The sequence below is a fragment of the Cinclus cinclus genome, chromosome 11 (genome assembly GCF_963662255.1).
Source record: "Cinclus cinclus chromosome 11, bCinCin1.1, whole genome shotgun sequence".
Lineage (NCBI taxonomy): Eukaryota > Metazoa > Chordata > Aves > Passeriformes > Cinclidae > Cinclus > Cinclus cinclus.
In genome coordinates, this window is record NC_085056.1 from 11227093 (window position 1) to 11245075 (window position 17983).

Consider the following 17983-nt stretch of genomic DNA (forward strand, 5'->3'; position numbering starts at 1 on the left):
TCTCATTCTCAAGGAATGGCAAAGCATTTAATGAAGGAATGAGTTAAGAGTTGTGGTTGTTCAGTCCAGAGCAATGGCTGGTTTAGCCTTTCAGTGCAAAATCATTATGTGCTCAGCAATAGCTCACAGAGCCATGGCCAGTAAGGGCTGTCGTGCTGAGACAGGGACACTGGCCTTGACACTCTCTTTGTCCCCTCAAACTGTCTGTGGTATTGCTTACTCTCTCCTCGGATGGATACCAGTGGAAGAAAGAAGGAAACTTTTGTTAATTCTGAGGTTTGCCCCAGATCCAGTGACAATAACTTTGACCATGTGGCGCCTTCAATTGTGAATTGCAAAAGCTGCAGTTGGGTGAGCCCTGTTTTTTGTGTAGGAACTCAGTTCTTCACAACTATTTTCTTGTCAGAATGTGCCTCCTGTATTCTTGGGAAAAACAGTATCTGCTCTCCTGCTCCAATGTGGGTAGCTACCCTTCCTGAATTGGTGAAATAGCCAAGGAGTAAAACTACATCATTTGCTTTCCAGGGAGACTTGAGTTCAGCTGAATTTCAAAGCCAGTTACACATGTGCTTCATGTAAACTAATGCTCCTGAAAATTGCTGCCTTTTAAACCCAATTTACAATATCACTCATTTTGCATGCTACTCATTTGAAGCCTTTTGAAATACTGTTTTTATTTGCATATCTCTAGTGCTGATTTTTGGATGCAACACTTCTGTGTTCTTTGTCTTTGTTCGTGTTTGGTTTAGGTTGTCATTACAGAAAAGACCACTCCTCCCAGCAGTGAGGTCTGTCTCACCACTCATTGCAAGGACATTCAAGGATGTGGTGCAGAGCAAATGGTTGTGCTTGCACAACCAGCTTGCACATTAGAACTGCACATTAGCATGGTTTTGGTGCTTGCACAGTTTGCAGTAAACTTGGCTGGAGCTGTAGGGTAGAAGTCTTTGTTCTAAAATAAAGGTGATCAGCTGAAGAAGGCAGTGTAGGTCTGTGTGTAAGTCATATTCTAAGCATGAGCCCTGGTAATGGATCCCCAGCTCTGCTCTCCCTTTCCCAACCCTTGCAAATCACACCGTGGTGGATCAGCACAGATCCACAGCCCCTGTCCAGCCTGGGTCTTTGGTGGATCACACGTGGAGCCCCAGAGCAGGACAGAGATTGTGACTTCATGTTCCACAAATGCAGAATTTCTTCTGGTTGGGCCTAGCTCTCAGAAAATGTTTGTCATGCAGGTTTTCTCATATGGGGCTTGTCATACAGGGCCTCACAGCTCAGTGTTTAGACACGTGAGTGCTCTGGTTTCGGTCTGTGAGGACAAATGCAGATTGGTTGAGAAGATAGTACCCCAAAGGTCTCTGATTCAATCAAACACTTCAATATACCCGTATTTTCAGGCATGTGGAGTATTTAGTTGTTAATGATACACACATTTGGACAAAAGCACAAGCTGTTCATGAGACTGCATGAGCAGAAGGAGAGGCTGTGTTGATCAGCTCTCTTTCTGCTGGAAATTATTCATTCAGGTCACCCTTTTACTGTAAAGGGAGCAGGAGTGAGTCATACCAAGAACTTAAGGGTGTGGAGGGGCTCCATTGGATGCAGAATGATGGAAGAAGGGTGAGAGGATGAGGAGGAGAAGAGCCACTGGCCCTTCATGCTTCTGACCCTGGTCATGGTCCTGGTCACCTGCATGAGGTGCTCCAGCTGCTGCTCCAGCCCAGGAGCTGCCTCCTGTGTACAAGACTGATTTCCCAGTACCTCTCTGTGACTGCCACGCCTCCTGTGGTCCCTGCATTGGTGGCTGTGTGTCCCTGGGCTGTGCCTGTCACCCTGGGCACTGCAGGTAGAGCCACCCCATCCCCACTCCCATCAACGCGCTCTGGGCAGAGGAGGAACTTGCAGAGTTGAGGCTGTGGTTGCTGTGAAGGGTGCTGCTGTACTTCAGCAGCTGGATGGATGCCACTGAGAGAAGTAGAAGAAAACCCACAAAACAAGTTTTGGAAAAGTCTTTATCAAACAATACCTGTTGTGGGAACTGCTTTCACTGAGATGCAAATGCATTTTCCTTTCATTTCTGCAACGGTTCTGAGCTGCTTCATTAATAACAGACTTGTTTGGGAGACTGACAAGATGGGAACCAGCACTGTAATTACACAGTGCTCTTTTTGTGAGGACTGCCATGAAAACAACGCTGTGTTCTCATTTTCTCCAAAGACAAGCAGGGAAACAAATTTCTAACACCTTGCCTTCTTTTGCAGCTGGACACTGTTCCAGACTGACATGAATCAATTAAAAGTGAAAATATAACCCATAGAAACATTATTCAGTAAGCGTCATACAAAAGAATGCATTTCTACTTGCCTAATAAAAGAATAAGAAAAAAAGTATATATTTTTGGCAGTAGTTGAGGAAGTATTTTGCTTTTTTTTCAAAAGTCAGACCATCATAGCATGAACAATTAACAAAAGAAAAAATTTTCCTTTTCCTAGAGTTGGCTAATTAAAAACTTCTCCCTCATGAATTCACTGAACACTGAAGGAGACATTTCATGGGTTTTTAGCACCTCAAATGCCGTATTTATTTTTCAATTGAAAAATTGTATTATAGTGAACTGCCATACACACAGCTTACCTGGATTCTCTAAATTAAGCAGTGATAATCTTTATCATTGCTCTCTTGACTTTGTTTCAACATTCGTTTTAATGCAAATTTCTTAATCCAACTTGTAAAACATTTAATATTTAGAATATACTCCTTTAAGATCCATCAAAAGAGGCAAAGCTGCACAACAATGCCTGGTGCTGGAGCATTGTGAGCCTGCTACAAAGGAATGAGGTGATTCTTTCTTTCAGGTCAGAAGGTCAGGCTTCACTGCATTAATTTTGCTGAGTCTCTTTGTTATTTATAACAAACAAGGTCATTTATTTTCATTTCCTTGTTTCTAATTGCATGCATCTCCTTTGGAGTATGAACTCGGTAAACAGGTGGCTGAAATGCTGGGGAAAATACTTGAAGCTGTTCCAGAAATAGGGCATGTCCCACACTGGTAAAGCAATTTCATGAGTTAGAGATTTAGTCATAGCAGGATGTGCACCTGCTTGAAAGCAAACACACTTCTCTTTGGCACACACAGATACATGCAAATTAAAAGAGATTATTTCACTCTGAATAGTGGGTTGATATTTGATCAAATTTAACACTGTATATTTTAAATAAAGCCTTGGTGTATATTAGTGAAATGTAATCTCTTTTCTGCTGGTTTTGATTTTTTTTCAACTTCTCTTTGAGTATTACAAATGTATGATATTTTTTCACTAGCTGAGCCTACAAAAAGAGTGTCTCTCTGGAGGAGAACTTTATCAGGGGATCTCTATGATGAGAACTACCTACATGCACTGAAAAAAAAAGTGGGATAATGAAAAGCTAGGACGTTTGACGGACAAGGAATAAACCAGATCTTAAACTTTTTATTCTAAAATGAATTCCCACAAATTAAAGGGTAATCATTGGAGTGATAGTAGTATGTCTTTTTTAATCCTGTAAACCCCAATCAACCCCACATTTCCAGGCAGCCCAAATGGAACTCCTAAATATATTCATGGGCAGCTTTTGCATAGGTAGTTATTGAATTTGCATTTCAAAATACTGGCACTGTAGGCCTAAATCTGTGGCTGCTTTTTCCTGAAAGATGAGATACACTGTGGACTACCTTGATTTCAGGGGTATTTGAGAATATAGCAGGAAGCAGTAATTATCTGGCATGACTGAGCTTCTGTTGGTGGTGGTTGAGAACAGGTCCAGGGCTGAGTCCATAAGGGAAACAGAGGGAGATTTCTTAGCAAGGTCTTCCAGTTCCCCAGAGAATGGGAGGCAGCATGCCCTATGTCCACAGGCTCTGCACTGAGCTTTGGAGCTTAACAAATGTCTCTGAGCAAGGGGAAAGCTGGGAGGAAAGCTGGAGAGAAGGATGTGCCTTCTCAAGAGACAACGTCCCTTTTGTCTCTTTTCTAAGATTAGACATAGAGGGGTTGTTTGGAGGAGGCTCTGCAAGGGGCATGTATTCTCCTGTTAAATTGTTCTTTTCTACAGATGATTTCCAAATAGTGGGGCAGGGAAAATAATTTGGTTGTAAGGATTATACTACAGCTTTCATTGTTTAGGATGCATACTGTAGTCTTTCTATGAGAAGATTACTATCCTGGGCTTTTCTTTCCATGCATATGAAAATATACTTTGTAATTTCAGGGAGACAATATCATTAAATGGTATGTTGGAAGAGAGAAAATATTTTGTATCTCTAAAATCGATAGAAACCCAAATCCTTTCTTTAGCAAAATATTTGTTTCTTGAATGTAATTATAAATGTCATTGTACATTCTTCCTGACTTCAGTGCTTATCTTGAGGAGTTCAGCGAAAATAAATTGTTTTCATGAAAGCAGAGAAGCCATTTGATAAACACACTGTCTCAGAAAATTGTTCCTGATGCAGAGGTCATTCTCTCACTTTAAAAGAAAGAGAATATGTTTTAGAAAACAAGCCAGGCAGCAGAAAAAAACATTTTTTGTTTCAGACAATTCATTTTAAAAAGCAATGTGTAAATCACATGGAAAATTCTGCATTGATTATTTTGACTGCTGTAGAACCCTGGAATAAATGAAGTTGAAATAGACTGATATCAAAGAACATTGTATTTAGTATCAAGTTGGAGTGTTATTTTGCTACTGATTTTTTTTTTTTAATTTGGTTTTGTGATCAGATGTTTTATTAAATATTAGCCTTTCATGGTAATGGAGACTGATTCTTTAAGACCAGCTTGGCACATACTGTTCATGAGCTTCAGGAAATAGTCTTGAGAACTGGAATCTGTCATTAACTTTTCAACATTGAAAATCTGGCCCACTGAGGCACCAAAAAAAAAAAAAAAACAACCAAAAACTCTATCACTGAACATAAGTCCTAAATGAAAGTATAGCAGTCATTTTAGAGATGTTATTGCAGTCCCTAATCACACCTTCTGTTCCTCAATTTTCAATCTGATGTATTTTGGTATGTGTCTATTACTAAATCTCAAACTCTATTGTACAAGTATGTATAAAATAGTGCTTCAGGTTTTTTAATCCTCAGCTAGAATTATACTGCTATTAATATAAGAGTTATTAATAGGCTCCCAGAAGACTAGATCATTAATTAGAAGACCTAAAGGATAACTAATGGGTCCTTTGGAAGACTACTCCCAGTTATTGTATGCATCTGATCTATCCAAATAAAGTTGTGTGTCTACAGCCCTATTAATTTTTATATATATATATCTTCACAATCTCTAGCATTGGTCACTATTTATTTTATGTTATAACCTGTGCTGGCAAATGGTGTGACATTAATACCATGGCAAGTCTCCGTAGCATTTGAAAGGGACATAATGACAGCAGCATTTTCAAATAATTACTTTTGCTTTTAAGGCCTGACTGTGAAACTATACATTGCTTCTACCTTGTACCTTTGCAGTGTCTCATCAAGTCCTTCACTGTCTTCCAAGAGATGACCAAAAGCCCATCCCTTCCACAGCCACCAACAAAGGATTCCCATCATGGTCACTGAGGGTGGACAGGGCCACCTCCCCAGACCTGGGGACACCCGGGGCACTGCTGCTCATCTTCCCCCCCAGGGTACCACACAGCTCTCCAGGGGGACTGTGCCCTTGCACTGGGGATTGTTGAATTAAACTCATAAAATCTCAGCAAGACATTTCATTGATCGCTCCAGAGACATGCCCACAATCCTTCTTTAGGTGCCTTATATTGCAATGTGTGCACCTGAAACATATCAGAGGTCATATGTGTGTATTTCAAATCATTGCCTAAAAGAACACTGGATGAAAATAAAACTGAAAAACATGCATGAGTGAATTTGTTGCAGATACAAGGATTAAATGTAACCTTTCTCACCTGGAAAAACTCTTCAGTATATCCCACTAAGACTTTTCATTAAAATATTTTTTTCAGTAATTACACTTGGTTCTACTGTAAAATGAAAGTTTCTGCCTATCATATTCCTCTAGACTAACAGAGAAATTTAAAGAATAATTTGGATTGCTCATGGTGAGCATATTTTTCTTGCTGTAGACATCGTCCTTGTAAATTCCCTGTAAAAAGTAGATGCCTTTTTTTCCCCACCTCATAATAGTTCCAGCAGTTTAAATTCAGCAAATGTATGAATGTGGAGAGAGCTGGAGGAGAAAACCAGAAACATATCACACAGCTTTTTATCAATAGATGATACAAATTATATGTATGTACATGTAATTATATATATATAACCATATACAGCACCATCTCTATACCAGGTTTTCCAGTCTTGCTTTAAAACATCATCCCTAGAAGAAAGGAATACACTGTATTAATTTCTTAGCTTCAGTTAAAACTTCTATTCTTTAATGCTAATCTAGAAGTGACACTGTTCCAGTCATTGTTCTCCTAAAGAAGTGAATTTTTCTATCACGGGAGAGTTCCTTTACTGTTTTCAGTGCTGCCATCAGTTTGTTTTTCAACATGGTCTTTACCTCACAATAACTGTGTACTAGTATGTGAGGATATTGTAACACTGCAGTCAATAGCAACAGGATATTCCCTCTGCCAAAAAGTAATCCTATATTGTCCATTACACACAGGTTATTTTGGAAGGTTATGGAATACTTTCTTTAAAGCAGCAGAAACCTTTTTGCTGTACCATAGTTCAACAGTATTAATGGTCATCTCTGCTCTCTAAACAACTCAAATATCTGGTTTTCTGCTAGAATATTATTTGAAATATTGTATGTGATTTGAGGTGGTAAAAAAACTTTAGGTAGAGACTTCAGCAGTCCACAGAAACATCAAAGAGGCACATGTAAATCTTTGAAAAGTTTAATATTTTTTTTTTTATCCCCTGTTTCAGAAAGTAATTTCCTGATTTGGGCCTGAAAAAATTTTCACAACCCAAAACTTGCAGTTGTGATTTTTTTTTTTGCCTTGCAACAATCCATACTTGAATTTTGAAATAATTATTTATATTTTAAAGGAATTACTATAGATTTTAAATAATCCTTTGATCTGCAGTTCTCTAGCTGTGGCAACTGAGACAATGAGAAGGTAAATGATCATCTGGCAGGCAAGCACTAAACTCCAGCTCCCCCAGTTGTTTGGCTTCTCCAGTCTGTTGGCTGAAATTCCCTTCTTTACTGCAGGAAACTTAGTCAGTGACTAATAAGTGTTTATTGATCTCTGCTTGATATACTTGCTAAGAGATGTAGATATCAATGAATATTTGATCTGACTTAATGTTAAGAACAAAAGTATTTTCTTTATGGTCTCACTTATACAGGATACTCATGCATGTACGATCACTTCTAAATTCCATCTGACTCTACCACCTGATGAGAAGGGGACTTCAGTGAGATAAACTCTAATGAATTAATACGCTATTAATTGTACTTTTTCTTAGCCAGAAGTTAGTAGTGTAGTTGTTGCTTTGAAGGGTAAGTCAAAATATTATTGATTCTCAGCAGCTGTACTTGATAAGTAGAATATAGGTCTAATTTAAAGCCCATTGCAGTCAATTAAAGGGACTTTCTATTGATTCAAAGAGGCTTTAGACTCTTTTCTAAACCAGACCTGCTTGGTGCTCTTTCTTTCCTCTTGCTGTATTCCACCCTTTTTGTTTTGTCCCTTCCATCCTCCACATGTGCTCTGGGGGTAAGGTGCTAAGACAGTCTTAACAGGTGATGGCAGAGGTATTATCTTCCTCCCTTGCCTCTTGTTCCTCCCAGTTCTTACAGAAGCCAAAAGACACAGTGTAGGAGACTGGAGGAATAGTGGGTCCTAGGATGGCGAATATTTACCTTTCTCTCTTCCTTTTCTTTCTCTTTCTTCCTCTTTCCTCTACCTTCCTCTTCTTAAAGCTGAACCAAAAATTTCCAGTAATTACCTTGTTGTGTCTGGATGAGCTAAAGCTTGCAAAGTACCTTAATGCATCTGGATGTTTTAAAATTTGCCAAGTACCTTATTCTACTTAAAAATTCTAAAGTTTGTGGGTAAATGTTGTTATTGAACCTCCTGAGAATTTGGGTGTTTCTCCCACACACGTCCCAGGGTAAATCCAACCACTTTCCCCTAAGCCTGTGGAGAGGGCTGGGGCAACAGACATGGATCCTGCCTTGTGGAAGTGAACCTCAGGTCTTTTTAATGCTGACTCTGCATTGTGAAACTGAAGCAGAGAGTTTCAGTCCAGCCTTGCCTCTTCCATCCCTTCTCCATTTTCCTGCCCCTGCCATGCTTGCTGTCTTTGCCAGTGGGAGGAAACTGTGTGGTCAGAGACAGGGGTGGTTCCTGAGGTGGGCTGCTTGTGGCTGCCTACCTGAGAATTTGGGTGTTAAGAGATCTGGTCTGTTTGCTGGTACCTCTGAGGCTCCTGAGGTTCCTTCCTGACCCTGTGGTTTGCTGGAATAAATTCCAGTGCCTTTGTTACTGAGCCTCAGATACTATTTCCATGTTACTGAAGTGACACAGGGTTTGTAAAGGCTGTAAGGATACAAAGTCTGGCCTGGTACAGGAAAAAAAGCAAAACAACAACAACAAAACAACAACAAAGCAAACAGGAAAGAAAAAAAAAAAAATAGTTGTGAGGCTCATGTGGGAATCAGCCAGGCTTTGAACATTCATATTTACCTGTGCAAATTGAAAGGTTTCTGGGCAGCAGTGAGAATTTGTGCAGCCACACTTTCAAGTCTGTATATGACTGATTCACTCAATACCATTTCTGTTCTTACATCAGAAAAGCAGTTTGAGTGTTCTTAATGGCTTTTAAAATTGAATTGTGATGATGAGTCAGAAGAAAGTATAGCTGAAGATGGAACAGAGTCACCATTTGTGTGTTACTTCCTGAATCATAATTGTTGGCATCAGTAGGCATACATTCAAACCTTTATGAAAAAAGGCTTTTCAAAAAGTTTCTTTGAAATTGAGGCTATGCAGGATTGGGGAAATTACTGGAGTACTCCACTTACTGTAGATAGATACCTGCATTTATTAAACCAGTAGGGGAAAAAGAATACTTACTCAAAATTGCAAATACTTCATACTTCCATCTACTCTGAAAGAAAAAAAAAAGTAGAATATCAAAGCCATACTTTTACTGAAGGACCTTTAAGAGAATGGCTTGAGAGAAGAATTTGTTGGACTCTTTTCAAGCATAATGTACAGAAGGTTATAAATACTTTGGCTCATTTTCTGTCTTTAAGATACTCCTGAGATAAATGTGTTGTAATAAAAAACACATAATGACGTCATGGATATGGATTAAAAGTATAGCAGAGATTACTCAAGTTTACTTATTTAATAAACTACATTGAAGAGGTGTTGAAAAAAAAACCACACATCTAATTCTTTAGTTTGTACCATTCTCTCTGGTACAATATCACATAAACCATAATATTTCATTTAAAAAGAAAATTAGATTAGCATACATATCCCAGCTTCTCTTCTGTTTTTCTTTAGATCATTTTAGATCACTTATTCATTTCACTGCAGTTGTGCTAGTTCTGCAAAAGACTTACTTTGGGCCCTAGGTAAAGGTGACTAAGGGAGATTGTAGCCAGGAATTTGAAGTTTTTGTTTGTTGAAAATATTGAAGTTCTGTTTTAGTTTAGTGTAAACAGACAGTATTTCAAAAATTTTCACCAAATAATACTTTGGGGGTGTTTTGTCTAGCTTGAATGTAATTACTTTTTAATTTTTTTTATTGCTGAGTCTTTTTTGATTTTACGTTAAGTTTCTGAGCAGTGATGTCAAAACAGAGTATTTTGAAGCATTACTGTTGTGCCTGTTCTCTTCCTTTCAGAAGTAACTGTGTTGGAAGCAGCAGAATACTTAAAGCCATCACTATTTACATCACAATTAATAGCTCATCTCCTGATGCCAAGTCTCCTAACCCAGAGGCAGTAGCTGCAGGTCCCCTGGAGCACCTGCTGTGCCTCCCATGCCTGGCCCTGCAGCCGGGGGACAGGACAGGGGAGCTGAGCTGGGCTGTGCTGGCAGGCAGGAGCTGTGCCCAGCCACAGCAGGCCATGGGTCACACAGGTGTGCAGCCCTGCAGTGCCTGCTTGCAGTGTGACAACAGGACCAAAGGCACACTTGGGATCATTTGCTGTCCATTCCTCACTCATGCAGTCTTCCTCTGAATTCAGTGGAAACATGCTTTCAGAGTGGGAAATAGCTGTGTTCATACAGCAGGGTAGTCCAGAACTCAAGGGCAACGATCTGTTCCTATACCTGAGAATCTGCTTAAACTAACATGTGCACTTGGGCAAAATTCTTTTACTTTCAGCCTCAGTTGAAAGGTGTTTGCTGTGCCTGTACACTACCACTTTCCTATTACTGTGTTGGAGAAATGCTCTGATGTGATGTTGCATTCTCAAACACCTTTGTTGTCTTTTTCTGAAGAGTTTCTCTCAGGAGTAAGTAATTTTTTTGCCACAGATATGGGGTGTGCGTGTGCCAGTACTCTGTGCTGTATGTGCCTTAACCATCTCTTTTCTAGCAACAGAGTACGTTTTGGTTCTTTTCCCTTTGGTTAAAAACAGTTGCCACAATTGAGTATGAAATTGGATTAGGTATTTGACAGTGTATGCCTGTTATCTTTGCTTTTGGGGCATTTACCCACTCTCACACAGTTTTCTAGAAAGTTGAATTCTGAATACTCTATGGAAATACGAACATGTATCTGTGCTATGTTTAATTCTGCTCTTAGTGCAAAATACCATGCTAGAGACCTTTGCTTCAAAGTGTGATACTTCAGAATCAATATCCTGAGTAAGGGTGATCTGGCATGGCCTATACAACCAGGAGCTACTTGTGCCACCACAAATATTGAACATAAGATTTCTAGGAATGGAGTTGGGAAGATATTCCTTTCTACATGATGCAGCTATTGACTGTTTTACAGTTGGCTCCTGATGTTTTCAGACAGTAAGGAATCATGCCTAGAGATGAAGTATGGGGCACTAAGCTCCTGAGGCAGGCATCAGAAGTGGGACTGAGCATAGGCTCAGGATGTCTGTCCTTCAGAGAAGGTATTGCTGCTGTTGTACAGTTAAGCCTTGTATACTTATGTTACCATTGCTATTTTGCAGCTGAATTGAGTAAACTCCATCTGGGGCATTCTTTCAGCTGCATTAGAGCTGTCTGGGAATCTGCCCTAGACCCAAAAGGCAATCCTCTCCTTGTCATGGAAGCCTTGAGTCCAGGGTGTGTTTCCATCCTTCTTTCTTGCACCTTGTCTTCAGGACTCAAGTCGTGAGGTTGAATGGCCTTGTGCTGCTTTAGTGTTTTCTCCAAAAGTTCTGGAGCAGATTTTCGGGTCAGCAAAGCTCTGTGCAAGGGAGCAGATACGGCTGGACTGTGCCTACGACTGACAAAACAAATTTGGGTTGTTAGTGGGTTGCTTTCACTCATCACCCGGACACTTTGAGAGTGTGAGGTTTCTGTAAGCAAGGCAGGCTACTGTTGTTTGAAGTCTTGCTCTTGACAGCACGTTAGAAAAATCTCGTTTCTTCTGCTACCGACCTGACGCAGCAAAGCAGCGGTGTGAATCGATAAAGTCCATTATCCAAAAAAAAAAAAAAAAAAAAAAGGAGAAAAACTGGTGGAAGCGGTGAAAGTTACTTACCTGGAACGCTCCGGGAGCGAGGACAGCCATGGGCAGAGCCGCTGCCGGTCCCGCTCCGGGCCGGGCGAGCGGCGGCGCGGGCGCGCAGCGGGCGGGGGGAGCCGCGGGCGGCGGGAGGGGCGGGGAGGGGCGCGGGCCCGGCCGCTCCGCCCGGGAGCGCTGCCAGCGCGGCGCCGCTCGCTCGGCACTTCGCCCCGCAGCGCGCCCGGCCAGCGCAGCCCTGTTGCACCGAGCCCGGGGTAGCCGCCGCCCCCTCCCCGGCAGCGCGGGGCGGCCGCGGCCCCGCCGTGCCCCGCTCCCCCGGCCCCGCCGCCCTGACGGTCCCCCCGCCTTTGTCGGGCGGGCAGCAGCAGCGGCGGCCGGTCCGTCCGTCAGTCCGTCCGCGCCGGGCGCGTGGCTCCTTTGTGTACGGCAGCTGCTCCTGAATGCGGAGGCAAAGCCTGTGGCTTGGCACTGAGCTTTTAAAAAACAACAGCCCTCCCTCCTTCCCTCCCTCGCTCCCTCCTTCCCTCTCCCCTGCCCTCCCTCCTTTCCTCCCCTCCCCTCCTCCCGCTGAGGTGGACGGGCACCCACCTGGGGTCCGCTGCCCACCTCTCCTCTCATCCTCCTCTCTTCTCCTCCTTGTTTACCTGCACTTTTCCGCCGCCTCTTCCCCCGCTGTCCCCGCTGCCCCCCGGCCCTCGCTCGTCCCCGCTCTCGGGCAGGCTCGGCGCCCCGCAGCTCCGCTCCCTCGGCGCTTTGCCCGTGGCCCTACCCCGGGGAAGGCACTTGAAGGTGGATCTATTAAACCTCCCGGCGGTCTCTCCAAGTGGACCAAATCTCCAGCATGGATGTAAGATTTTACCCGGCTGCGGCGGGCAGCGCGCTCCCCGGAGACCCCTCCAACCTGGACTTTGCCCAGTGTTTGGGTTACTACAACTACAACAAGGTGATTATTCCCGCGGGTGTTAATTCCTCGTGCTGCTGCCCGGGCCGGTTCCCCGCGGACCGGAGTTGGGGCTCCGTCGGGGCGGGGAGGCTCGGGGCGGCTCGGGGCTGGGGGATGCACGGAGCCCGGGGCGGGTGCGCCCGCCGCTCCCCGCGGGGCCGGGGGATGCTCGGTCCCGGAAAGTTGCGGTCGGCGGGGCCGGGCGGCTCCTCCTGCCGCGGCCGCCGTGGGGCTCGTCCCGGGGAAGCTGCCCTCGGGCCGGTTCAGAGGGGTGCGAGCAGCAGACAGCCGGGAACAGCTCGGGGAGGCGATTCTGCTCCCCGTGGCCGCCGAACAAAGGCGCGTCCCGAGCGCGCAGCGTTCGCGGTGGGGTCGGGACTTGCCGAACTTTCCCCGGGCAGGAGCCGCGGCGGCTCCCGGCGCGTCGGGCAGAGCCGGCCCGGTGAGCTCGGACGGCCCTGCGAGGAGAGGACGGAGCCTCCCTCTGATCAGTTCTCTCGGCTCAGTCCGACTCTGTTATGGCCAATTCCTAGCTAGAGGATTATCCAAACGGGAGGATTATCTAAAAGTGCATCAGATGCTGGTACGGGAGGGTAGCTAACGCTCCGCTTTGGCGAGGGCTGTCAGAGAAGTTGCGGTACGTTCACACCTCTGTGGCATGTGCAGTGCTTGGAGTAAACCTTAGAAGTAATAGTCATTTCCTACTGTCTTACCTTCATTTACAGAAATATGTCTTAATAATACGGGGATGATTTGTTTCACAAATTACCCAAAACTGGGAAAGGCTAAGTTGAGAATGACACTCTGACTCATGCTATTTTGAAAAAGACTTAGCTGTTTGCACTGTGATGTGTCAATAGCACATTGAGCTATTAGCACTGGGCCCTCACACATGCACATAAAGATCCCTTTCACGCTGTGTTTTTCCTGGTGCTATGTTTGTCCAACCTCTGGGGCCTTTTGTGAGGCACTGTATGAGATGCTGGGGAAAAGAAGGGTGCTGCATGAAGTCTGAGCTTACGTTAAATCCTGGTTTTTTTTTCAAAAATCCTTTCCAAATGACGAGATAAACTTTGCTGAAATGCAAAGCTCACTTTCAAAGGGAGAAGTAATGTGGGTTCCAACAGATTCAGCAGCTGGAGAAAACTTTTTCCTCGAGAAATCGTCTGGCTAGATGTCGTGGGTGGACTCCTGTGTCGTTCTGTAGGCTGATGGCCATCGGAGCTGCTGCTGCTGAAGTTTGGCAGGCGGGGCACGGTGGCCGCCCCGTGTCCAAGCGGCCGTCCCGTGGCCGTGGCCGCGATGGCGGCCGCGTGTCTGGTTCTCGCCCCGTGTCCGTGTCCCTGTCCCTGATCTCTTGTCCGTGTCCCTTTCCCTGTCCCTGTCCGTGTCCCTTTCCCTTTCCCTTTGCGTGTCCGTGTCCCTGTCCGTGTCCCTGTCCCTATCCCTGTCCCTATCCTTATCCTTATCCCTATCCCTATCCCTATCCCTATCCCTATCCCTATCCCTATCCCTATCCCTATCCCTATCCCTATCCCTATCCCTGACCCTGTCCTTGTCCCTGTCCCTTTCCCTGTCCCTTTCCCTGTCCCTTTCCGTGTCCCTATCCCTGTCCGTGTCCGTGTCCCTGTCCTTATCCCTGTCCTTATCCCTGTCCTTATCCCTGTCCTTATCCCTGTCCCTGTCCCTGTCCCTTTCCCTGTCCCTGTCCCTTTCCCTGTCCCCGTCCCTGTCCCTATCCGTGTCCCTGTCCCCGTCCCTGTCCCTGTCCCCGTCCCTGTCCCCGTCCCTTTCCCTGTCCCCGTCCCTTTCCCTGTCCCTGTCCCTGTCCCTTTCCCTGTCCCTATCCCTGTCCCTGTCCGTTGCGCGCTGCCGTTCCGCGCATGCGCCCGCGCGGGGCGCGCGGCTTTGTTCGCGCGGCGGAGGAGCGCGCAGGGATGTGAATGGAAGATGGAATGTCAGCCCCAGCTTCGGGGGCTGCGAAGGACCCCGGCAGCTCTGAAATGCCTAGTGAACGTCCGCTCTTGGCCGATAAGCCGGCTAATTTTGGAAACTTGCAGCGCTTACTGCCAGCCGGCATGTTTACTGTAAATTTCACTTGTTCTCTGACTTCCCTGTGTTGTGCCCGGCGTGCATTTAACTCAGGCTCAGGTGCAGGTTACTCTATAGGCTCTTTCTGAATTATTTTTGTACGTCCAAAATTTTTAATATCTTCTGAACACTGGTAGTTCTTTGTGTCCATTAATTTGCTGCTAGTGCACAGTTATATATAACCTTTTAACTGTATTTCCCATCGTTGCACAATGAGAACAGAGTGTGCGTTCACATAAAGTCAAAAGTAACTAACTTTTGGCCTATTCAGAAACACATTTCATTTGCTGTACTCCTGAACATAATTTTGGCAAGTACCTCGTATGCCAGGCTTGCGGTCTCCAGCAGAAAATATTTTAATTAACAGAATACAGCTCATGATGCTTGTGTTTTATAATAGATATCTTTGTATGCAGAAGGCCTGATCTGGAGCAGGCTGACACACGCAGAATTGTGTTGCTGTTGCTGTGAGCTCTTCATTGGCTCAGCTGGGAAAACAGCAATGTGGTGTACAGGTGTTTCAAGGACAGAAGAAGAATTTGTGAATGAGTTCCTAGAAAGGATGGTCCTAACTGTGTTAATCTAATTTCATTTTCTGCATTGTTTATAATCTGTAGTTATAGGAGTCATTGTAAAATTGGGTTTTAAAAAATTATTCTGATGAAGAGAGTGCCTCTGTTCTGGTATCTTGCCTCCCTGCACTGCTTTCCTTGTTTTGTATCCTTTTCCCTGTGTTTCTAAGGAAAATAAATGATTGTTCTGTTAGGTACTGAGATGACCAGAAGGCACCGAATAAAAGGGCTCAAATATTTACTCTGCTGAAGTAAATGGGAGAACTGTTACTGATTTCACTAGGGACGGTATTTCACCTCAAGTCCTTTCTGAAACTCATTTGAGTATCCTGCCCACTCATCCATGTCTGCTTCATTGTTAGGAACTGAATCCATGTTCTCCTTGTGACAGTGACATTGCCTGTGACAACTGCCGGGAAGCAGCGTGGTGGCAAGAGTAAACAGACTGCTTGGTTGTATCTATGTGCAAAAGCAGAATTATTTATGTGAAAATATTCTCAAGAACATTAAGACCTAGGGTTGATGGCATATGGCCCACCTGTGGAAAATTTTATCTTGCATCATAGTGTCTAAAAATATAAAATATAAAGCCTTTTAGTGCAAATACATTGCACCCAGTGAGACAATGCTACCTTCCACCTGCATGCTTTAAACAGAATTTCCCAGGACTGTAGTTTTTTTCTTTTTCCTTCAGTGGGTACAACACTGGCAGGAATGTAGCAGACTGACCCACAAACCCCCAGGCAGGACTTGGGATCTCAGGGTGCTCTGTGAGGAAGGGTCAGAGGGGGGAGTGGAACTGCATCCTGAGTGCTGGGTTTGGAACCAGGCATGCTGAAGAGCTGTCCTGGCCCTGACCTGCACGTAGCCTTTGGTTGGATTCCATCCCAGCTGCTTTCTAAGAGCAGTGTCGTGCTTTGGAAATTGGTGCTCAATACAGGATAAGAAGACCTAAGGGTAAGAGATGTCACCTTGGGGTTATTTGGAGGAGAGTTAGTGTTGAGTACATGACAGGTGTTTGAAAACTGATGTATACACATCCCTGCCATCGTTGGTAGTACAGCAGTTTCTAGGAGATTCACTGGGATAGCTTTTGGTGAGGTGGTACAACATGGCATGGTGTCGAGGGCAAGAGGGGAAATGCGGACACACAAGTGCAGTGGCTTGTCCAAGGTTACACAGTTGGTCACTGACATAATCAGGGCCACAACCAAGGTATTCTGAGATTCAGTCCAGTGGTTTATGCTAAATCTCATTTACTCTGATAGGATTACTTACATGTTTAAAGTAAAGCATGTGCTTAAGTGCTTTGCTGGATCAGGGCCATATTTGATAAGTTTTCAGTCCTGATGTGAGAGTGCATAACTTGACCCTGCATGTGTCTGGCTGGTGGTGGTTCAGGATAACAGTGGTCCACTTCTGCTTCATGGAATTGCACAAGTGAAATCATGGCTTGCTTGCTTCTAGAATAATCCTGCTGCAGTATAAATATATATATATATATATATACATATAAAATCACCAAAAAGGAGCTATAAAAATTACAGAAAGTTGAAAGAGACCAGCTGTTGTAAAACATTCTGCTTCTGTTTTGAGCCCTTTTATGGTTCTGCAGATGGAGAATGATTTTGGACATTCAGTACAGTTGAGTAGCTTTTTCTAAACAATTTTTTTCACTTATTGAGTAAATTATATGTCTTGTACCAAAAATATTTAGGGAACTAGGGAACTAGTATTCATCCTGGCATATACTTTTTTTTTGGTTAAGGGAACTGTAATTCTTATAATACCATTTGGAAAAAGTGAAAACTCCAAAACCTAAATACATGCAGCTCAGTGCTTGACTTATCATATTAAATTCCAGAATCCTTACTTCATTATTTAGCTGTCTGCATTTTATAATATTTATCTCTACTACACAGATTGTCCTTGAGGGATACAAATTTCAAACATCCATACCTTAATTTAGGCACTACCATACATGTGAGATTGTCAGAGCTTGATGTTTTTGACTGAAGTATTTTTCGTTTTACAAAGGAAGCTCAGGAAGTTTATGTACATGGTTCTTCCAGAGGTAAAGCAAAGACAGCAGTAGTTTAGCAAAAGCTAAACTGGGGCTCTAAGTCATTCCTATTAGTGTGTGTTTTGTTAGGAAGGAGTGGATTACAGTTATGCAAATAATTTAAAACTACTCTTTTTGCAAATTTAGTGTGGCTCTATATGCGTAGGTTTTCCTCTCCTGCAGCAGATGGTGAGAGACAATGGGTGCATGTATGATGCTAAGATAGAAAGCTCCATGCTCACTCATCAGCTGCCCTGCAAATATGCTCGTTTACATCTGGGCTGTGCTGTGGTGCAGATGGGGCAGTCTCAGCTGCTCTGTGCTGTGCTCGAGTGTGCATCCACAGCCTGGCCATGGCAAAGGTGGCCCCAGCTCATGGGAGAGGGCCACAAAGCACCAGGGAGCTCCCAAAAAATAGACATATGTAGCAGAGACATAAATACAGGTCTTGTTGGTGACACTATAGGCAGGGGATTGGAAACTTTCTGCTGCAGTATCAACTCAGTAAATGACATTTTATCACCAGTATTTTCCACTGATCTTGTGGCACATGTGGCAAGTGTCCTGAACTGCTTCTTTCCCAGAACAGCCAGCCCCTGCCTTGGATATCTCAAAATCACAGGACT

At 44.0% G+C, this 17983-nt stretch overlaps 1 protein-coding gene across 2 annotated transcripts in view; it reads left to right on the forward strand.

Moving 5' to 3' along the window:
- Positions 1-12530: 12530 nt before the first annotated feature.
- TOX3 (TOX high mobility group box family member 3) overlaps positions 12531-17983 on the forward strand; it is a 73263-nt gene continuing 67810 nt past the window's right edge. For both annotated transcript variants that reach the window (XM_062500206.1, XM_062500207.1), the window contains exon 1: positions 12531-12632. In XM_062500206.1, the coding sequence (XP_062356190.1) occupies positions 12531-12632 (102 nt within the window). The remainder of the gene's footprint in view (positions 12633-17983) is intronic.